The sequence below is a fragment of the Engraulis encrasicolus genome, chromosome 12 (genome assembly GCF_034702125.1).
Source record: "Engraulis encrasicolus isolate BLACKSEA-1 chromosome 12, IST_EnEncr_1.0, whole genome shotgun sequence".
Lineage (NCBI taxonomy): Eukaryota > Metazoa > Chordata > Actinopteri > Clupeiformes > Engraulidae > Engraulis > Engraulis encrasicolus.
In genome coordinates, this window is record NC_085868.1 from 11,427,560 (window position 1) to 11,436,068 (window position 8,509).

Consider the following 8,509-nt stretch of genomic DNA (forward strand, 5'->3'; position numbering starts at 1 on the left):
TGTTCTTCATTTCCACTTGTCCATTTTGGTTTGTTTTTTGTTATTCTCTCGTCTCATCTTATCCCTTCTTTTCCTTCTCTCCTCTGGTTGTAGGCCCTACATGGATGCAGTGGTGTCGCTGGTGACTCTGATGCTGGATACAGGACTGCCCTGCTTCAGGGGCCAAACTATCAAGCTCCTCAAGTGAGTACTAAGGGGGGGTTGTCATAGGGGAGGGCTGCAGTTGGGTAGTAGTGGGCTAGTCATGTGCGGTCCTTTCCAGACCCATTCTCGAACATTGTAATTTTATCCTACGGTAGGATGTTCTGTCAGACATGTCTGTTAAACCGTCCTACAGCGCGATAGATAGACGTCAGACATGTTTGTTTAACAACTTATAAGTTAAATCCTGATTTTCCCGAAAATGTCCTTCCAAGTCCAGACCATGAATACGAAATGGAAATGGTAGTCTTATGGGATGGTCAGGACCAGGCTAACACTCACCTACAGTAAACTTCACTCAGTTTCAACCAGGCCCATGGACAGAGGCAAGAGAGGTGGGTGTGCTCAACTCCACATAGTGGAAAGTAAATGGATCGAGAAAAGGGAAATATTCCCTCAACTACCATTTCTTACAGCTTACCATTCAAATTCCAGAAGTAGAACACGAGGTTGTGTTTACTTATCCTGCAGTTGTCCTGAGGGAAGTCTTGGAGTGGGGTGGGTAGTTAGGGGTTGGAGTGGGGTGGGTAGTTAGGGGTTGGAGTGGAGGTGGGTAGTTAGGGGTTGGAGTGGAGGTGGGTAGTTAGGGGTTGTAGTGGAGGTGGGTAGTTAGGGGTTGGAGTGGGGTGCAGTCTACTTTTTTATGGTGGGTATACTGTATATTTGAGATTTTTTTGAAGTGGGTATACTGTATACATTTGTGCCATTCAAAACAATGGATCAATCCTTTTTAAGTGGGTATACTGAAATCCCTGAAATTTGGAAGTGGGTATACTCCGTATACCTGCATTCTACGTAGACTACACCACTGGGGTTGGAGTGGGGTGGGTAGTTAGGGGTTGGAGTGGGGTGGGTAGTTAGGGGTTGGAGTGGGGTGGGTGGGTGGGGGTCATCTCATAACTTGCATACTTCACTCTCCCCCCACATCACAACAGCAGACATGTCATGTCGCGTCACACTCACTCAGAGAGAGCGAGAGAGAGCGAGAGAGAGAGCGAGAGAGAGAGAGAGAGAGAGAGAGAGAGAGAGAGAGAGAGAGAGACAGAGAGAGAGAGAGAGAGACAGACAGAGAGAGAGAGAGGGAGAGGGAGAGGGACAGACAAACCAACTTTCACACACTCAATCAAACCCTTGCATCTCACCCAGCACACAACCCACCTGAGGCCTGTTTCATACCAACAGTGGTGCAATATATACAAGCACGCACACACACGTGCACACGCACACACACACGCACGCACACACAGAACACAGAACACACAAGAGTCATAAAGTCACATGTACAGTCATGCTAATGCCATTGTGCAACCATGTTTTTGGCGATAATTAGAAAAATATTGGTGCTATTGCTTTCTACTTTTTAAATAGATAGAAAATCCAAGCATGAAAGTACATTTACTTACCGAATTATTACGGGCTACGATTAATATACAAATTTTAAGTGCAACAATGTAAAAAAAACGTGTAGATAAGGATATTATGCAGGTTTGCTGTTTTGGAAGTTTTTACATATTTATCAATATATTTAGAGGCGATTCAATAAAAAAATATATGTAAGTCTAGCATTGCTTTAATGTTTACCCTTTAACATGAGTCCATTGCCATCTTCCTTGCATCTTATAGGTATCCTCCATTTCATCATAAACAGTCGAAAGCAACAGCACCAATATTTTTCCAGTTATTGTCAAAAAAACATGGTGGCGAAATAGCATTAGCCTTAGCACTTTTTTTTTGTTTGTTTTTTTTAGTTGTTTTTTTGTCATTTTAGTTTAGTAGTATTTTTATTTCCTTTAAAGTAAGATTACTCTCCCATTGACATTCAAGTGCAGTGTCTACAGTATCTTGTCTTCCACCTGCGTTTCCTTATCCGTCCACCTGGAGATTTGTTTTCCTTCCTGGGTAAACGTAGCCGCGCACACACCATTAAAATGTATAGCATCGGCTCGGCTCGACAGCCACAGCTGAGTGCCAACAGGTAAAAGCATCTCGCGTGTACAGTCCCCCTAAAATCTGAAATGTAAATAATCGGCCTCTCTCTTCACCTCTCCTCCCCGTCTCGTGTTACCTGCACTGCTCACCTGGCCTTCCAGGTTTCGCACACGCAAACGCACACACACAGACATGCACATACGCATGCACGCGTACACACGTCACATACACATACAGTCACACTGCTCCACACACACACACACACACTGCTCCACATAACACACGCGCGCACACACACACACACACACACACACACACACACACACACACACACACACACACACACACACACACACACACACACACGCTACTAAACACACACACAATCGCCTCAGGTTTACCTCACGCCCAGTGATCGGCTTCTCCTCTCGCTTCACTTTAACTTGACACCCTACTCCACTCTGCTCTTCTCCACTCCACCACTTTACTCCACTACCACTCAGCCTCCCAGCGAGCGTCCACGCCGACTCATATGTCCAGAGACAGCCACCCGTCAGGCTGATGGATAAATATCTAGATCGCTCCACTGAGGCGTGCTGCCTGGGTTTCAACTGGCAACCCCACGCAGAAGTGGAAGTTCTTGCCTCAGAGAGACTTTGACCTCCCATGCACACACATATACAGTACACAATGAAATGTTTATACAAACACAAACAAGCACTTTTTGGGATGGATGGGCTCTTTTTTTTGGACAGGACAGCTTGAGAGGAGACAGGAAAGTAATATGAGAGAGAGATGGGGAAGGATCTGTGAACGGCATCGGGACGGAATTGAACCCAGGTCTCCGGAGTAACAGCCAGTGCCCTAGCCTATTGAGCAACAGCCAAGGCCATAAACAATTTCAATCTTCTTAACTTCTCTTACATAGAACATTTGCAAAGAAAAGAAAACTTTTTGTGAACAGTGTTAAATGTGTGTCGTTACATGCAGAATTACTCCCACCCTATTCACCTTCAAGGAAAAGAGTTAAGGCTCAGGATATGTCCCCACTCTCAGGTCTCAATGATCATATAGATAGCAGATGGTCTTCATACGTATCATCCCATCAAATTGATTTACAATTTGAAAATATTGATTTTTTTCCCCATAACTTCGGCTGACACCCTACATAGAACACTGTCGTTAAAAGTTGATGGGTTTGTGAGTGTGACTGTGGATCAAGCGAGGAGGGAGGGTGGTGGTGTGTAAGCTGGCTGCAATTAACCTGTATTGATATCCTCTAGACAAGATGCCTTCAAAAGCGTGTCTGGACTGTAAAAAATGTGGGGTGTCAAGCTTTAACTACTTTTGAATGTCTCTCTGAATGTTGTAAAACTGTGTGTGTGTGTCTGTGGTCCCGCAGGCAAAGGTTTAACCCCGCGCTGAGTGAGAAGGAGGCGGCTGCTTTTATGATCAAGATCATCCAGAGTTGCTTCCTCAGCAGCAGGTAAGGACTATCCACCTCAACTATACTCTCAAAATGTGCTAAACTAGAAATGCCCTCGGAGAGTGCAGACCTCCGCCAAGGAAGCTGTTTGGTAGAACATTTGACTATGTTGCACCCTATTTTTATTGTAAGTCTTTCCGCCTTCTTTTTGTGGAGTTAGAAACTGGAATGTCAAAATTCACCCTGTCCCGCAATTCAATTTGCGGTCACTAGGGGCGTCTAGATTTGTAGGCTAGCAATGGTGAAGAATCTTTTTAAAAATCCTGGTTCCGGTTCGTGATCCGGATCACCAACAAAATGTTATTACTTGCTCCTTTGATCATTTCCAACAACTCCACAAAGTTTCATCCAAATCCGTTCATGCGTTTTTGAGTTGTCCTGCTGACAAACAGACAGACAAACAAACAGACAGACAGACAGACAGACAAACCAACTCGACCGAAACCAACCTCCTTGGTGGAGGTAGAAATAAAACCTCCATGGCGAAGGTAATTATGACGATTTAAATAGCGAGAGATTCATTCATCAATCAATTATTGCACTATTGGACTGTCATGGAGCAAAACTTGTTCTCTCCGCTAGAGTAAGTCATTCACGTCCCTAACAGTGTTTTCATTAGCTTATTTGGTTAACATGTTAGCTTCCTCAGCTAGATAACAACTCGGTTGGCATCAGTACGGACATGTATAATGACCGTTCCTTAGTCTCCAAGTTCAATATTCCACTATAGTTTGTGATTGAAAAAAAAGGGTTGCATTTAATTTCCAAGTTGCCATCCGTAATCGGAGAAGTTTTGAGGGCGCCCTGAACTGACCATAACTGTTGTAACAGACAGCAGGCTTTGAAAGAGCTAAAACGCTGCCAAATCCAGATGAATGCGGCGAAAGATTCAACCTTTTAACGTTCTATCAGGGAGAGTGGCCAACCACTTGATATCTATGGCAATACATTTGTCGAAAAAACCTGCCCAAATACCACCCAAAATTCACCCATTTTTATCTGCAGACGGCCATCCTTAGCACACCGCCTAATCTGGTAACACTGACTAGCAGACCGGATATCCTGTGGTAGCAGAAAACGTTGAAAATGGGCGTGGTTTGTGGGCGTGGTAATAAGGTGGATACTGAGTTCATACTGATCACTAAGCCCATACGACTTTGTTGCTGTCGACCAACGTTGACGGAAGCACGTGAGCGAGAACTTGTTGTCACGATGTGGGTGTTATTAAATACAGCGCATTTAAAGTCGGCCACAAATATGAACGAGACGATGAGCTCGCACCGGTTTGCTCTACTAACACACCACGTGTGAGGAGTGGGGGGACAGGCAGTGAGGAGGAGCTGAAGTGGGGACCTGCGCAAACTTGTGTAGAGGTGTGAGACAAGACCCATATACACACGTGAGTGAGTTGTTGACCAACCAGTTCATGGGCGCGTGACCTCGGAGGCAGTCCGCCGACGAGCGTTGAAGGGGATAAGCAACTGCAGAGGTTGCAAGATCTGACTGCAGCCGCATTCATCCCGCGATAGTTTTACACCATGTGACATGTCACCTCGTCAACGCAACGTCGACGAAATTTCGAAGTTTGCCAGGAAATCTAACCGTCATGCAGCATTTTCCATCCAGGGTGCATTGCTGTCTAAATGCGCATACATGCGTTGACACATGTCGAATGCACCTACTCTGTTGTACAACACAGACAGCATTTATTAACACATTGACTACTTTAACATGACGTTTTGATTCAGAATTAATAATTCAGAATTAAATAGTTCCGTCGAGTTTACTTTGATCTTTCATTTAATTCCGAATTGTGAAGTGTATGCATGCCATTTTCAAAGCGGAATTAAGCTTTATTCAGAATTAAAGTGAGTTAATTCTGAATTAAATATCTCACTGACTACCAAAAACAGACTAGTGGACGGAATAAATTCCGAAAAGACTGTAGCAGTTAATGTGTTCAAAGAGAAACAGTGTAATATTCGTTATATATACTAGGCAATTCCCTTACGTAAACAGCATTCAATTCTCTAGTGGATATCAGAGTTTAAGCAACAGTAAACAGTAGTAGCTTCAAAGTAATGTTTTCAAATGTATTTAGTGGTTCCCCAACTTACAACAGAAGGCGGATGCCACTTTTGAACTCACCTTGCCACTATCTCTGGGGCTGTAGCCACACCAAATAGCAGTGTCGCAGGCATGAGGAGTTTCTCTGCAGTTTGAATAGGGTACAATTCTGGCATCTGGGCTACAATAAGGGGATCCAAACAGCAACATTTTGAAAGTACACAATTCAAAAGTCCTTACTCCTTTGTTCAGAGCCCCCCTGCTAACGCCACACTTCCAGAGTGGTGCAGGGGGAGAGGCAGGCGGGGGGCAAATGGCAGTTGAGTTTGATAGACATGTCACCATTCAGGCGTTTTGAAGGGGACGCTTAACATGATTGAATGGTGTGTTTTCAGTCCTCGACCACTCTCAGGTTTAGAGCCTTGTACTACTTTGTTGCCACGGTTAAGCATTATAATGAAACAGTGCTCCAAGAAAACAGCTCCTGCTCTACATTGAGGGGATGTTTTTTTTATTATTACTGTAGTTGTAATGGTAACAAGAACAATCTTTTTGTTCACAATTGTTGCAAATGTAGTTAGTAAGTCTTGGACAGTTCATACCAAAACACTTTCATGGCAGCATTTGGGTGGAAAACCATTGTTTGGATCCCTTATATTTTTATTGTCATTTATTTTATTTCCCTTCTGTTCGATGAAAGCTTAGAACACAAATGTGAACCGCAACAGGCCATCCTCTTGTATTATATGGCTTGTCTTCATTCTGTAGAATGTGCCGTTCACCTGAATAGGGCTCCTGTCTGACGTTTCTGAATAGCAGACTGCTGAATTCAATGTCAGACCACTGTCAATGGCAACAGACTTTTCGGCGACAATTCTGTCGCAAATAGTTTCATGTCACTCCGCAAGAAGTCTGGTCAGCTCTTGCTCAAAATCAGACGATGTCGCTGATCAACACAATTTTGCCCCTGTGTTCTGGAACGGCAAACCAAGTTTGGAAGGCAACAAACTATTTTGTGGCCCTACCTTGGCCTAACGGTAGGGCACTAGGTTACCACGCCGGCGACCCGGGTTGGATTCCGGCGCGGGTCATTTGCCAAACCCTCCTTGTCTCTCCCTCCCCACTCATTTCCTGTCCCTCTGTAACTGTCCTGTCGCAATAAAGGCATGAAAAGCCCAATAAATACATGTATAAAATAATATATATTTTTTGATCTATTTTGTGTCGCGGAAGTCGTTTTAATGTGCCAATCCTTTTCATCAAATCAATATGTCGTTACTATGTGGTTGTGATGCGCAGTGAATACTGTAAGGGTTACCATGTAATAAGCAGAAAAACGTTCAGCGAGGTGGCCCCTGTCATGGAATAGCTCCCTTCAGAGAGATCTGATCAGAGAGACCCTCTGCGTCAGGGTCTTGCATCTCTCTGTCGATCGCTATTCCACCTTCTCGCCCAATGTTATCCCTTAAGAACTGATTGAATGTCTTGTTATGTTTGTTATAGTAGATGTTCATAATCAGAATCCTATCCTTAAAATGGTTTTTGTTCATGTAATTTTCAGTGTGTTCATCGACACACTGATCATTTGGAGTGATGATTGTCATCGTTATCGTTTTTGGGTTGACCGATACTTTATTGGGTCCATTCATCCTTTTCCTTGCAAAACTATGGTGCGTGCGCGTGCGCGCGTGTGTGTGTGTGTGTGTGTGTGTGTGCGTGCGCGCGCGTACGTGTGCATACGTGTGTGTTTATGGCCGCTGTAAATTAATGGTTTTCATAAAGTGCTGTTGCACTGTGCGATTGTTGGCAACAGCAAATCAACACTTAACTCTTTCCTTTCTTTGTGTTTGTTTTCCAGGAGCAAGACCTATGACATGCTGCAGTATTACCAAAACCAGATCCCCTACTGAACATCATCCACAACAACTATCAATCTATATCAAATCATCCTTATCATCATCATCCTACGAGTGTGTGTGTTTGTGGGTTTTGGGTGGATTCTTTTGGGCCACTTACATACGTGCGTGCGTGGGCGGTGGGGGCTGTGTGTGTGCGTGTGTGTGTGTGTGTGTGTGTGTGTGTGTGTGTGTGTGTGTGTGTGAGACAAAAGCCAGTAAGCAATGACTACAAAACAATGCACTTTATAAAAAAACAAACAACTTTAGATATTTCACAGACCCCTGACTTCAGCCGGTCAGTCTGTCGTTTGTTGGTGTTTCCTCATGGGCGTAGTCAATCATCTATACATCATCACCTCTTTTGACTACTGTAATTAGCTACCACGATTAGCATTTCACCCCTGGGCTACCGTTGTCAGCATGTACTGTAATATCTAAAAATGGTGGCGTGTCTTTTCGGTGTGTACGCGTGTTTTTATTTTTGTTTTTTTGTAGCCCTCCTGATGTGGTTGTCTTTTGACCCCGTAGTAATGTCAACGTGTGGCCCCAATATTTTTGGAACATTCCATTCGCTGTGCAAAGAAGCAGTCATGACCTTTAACTTGAACCTTTAAGGATTGGTTGTCACTTGGTTACTGGCCATGCTGGAGATGACAGATGTCCCACCCCCTCCTCCTCCTCCTCCTCCTCATTGGGGGAGTTGACAGGCAACCATCCAGGCCAATAGGCACAGTCCTGGACCATCTGTCTCTGCCTGCCTGCCAGCCAGCGTGGATGGACAGACAAGTGAAAAACCCTCAGGGTCGTGTTAGCATTACCCTAGAAAGCCATTTTTGCTGAGTCAGTATTGGGGGGTGTGGGGGCTATGTAATACGTACACCCACACATCCAAGTCGTATGCCCCCTCAGCCATTCGCTCCTACTCCCA

The 8,509-nt window shown here is 44.4% G+C and overlaps 1 protein-coding gene across 4 annotated transcripts in view; it reads left to right on the plus strand.

The window, feature by feature from the left end:
* Window positions 1–7,645, plus strand: part of pi4kaa (phosphatidylinositol 4-kinase, catalytic, alpha a) — a 94,336-nt gene extending 86,691 nt beyond the window's left edge. For all 4 annotated transcript variants that reach the window (XM_063211627.1, XM_063211626.1, XM_063211628.1 and 1 more), the window contains 3 exons: window positions 94–183; window positions 3,533–3,616; window positions 7,542–7,645. In XM_063211627.1, coding sequence (XP_063067697.1) covers window positions 94–183; window positions 3,533–3,616; window positions 7,542–7,593 — 226 coding nt within the window. In that variant the 3' untranslated portion in view covers window positions 7,594–7,645. The remainder of the gene's footprint in view (window positions 1–93; window positions 184–3,532; window positions 3,617–7,541) is intronic.
* The last annotated feature ends 864 nt before the right edge of the window (window positions 7,646–8,509 follow it).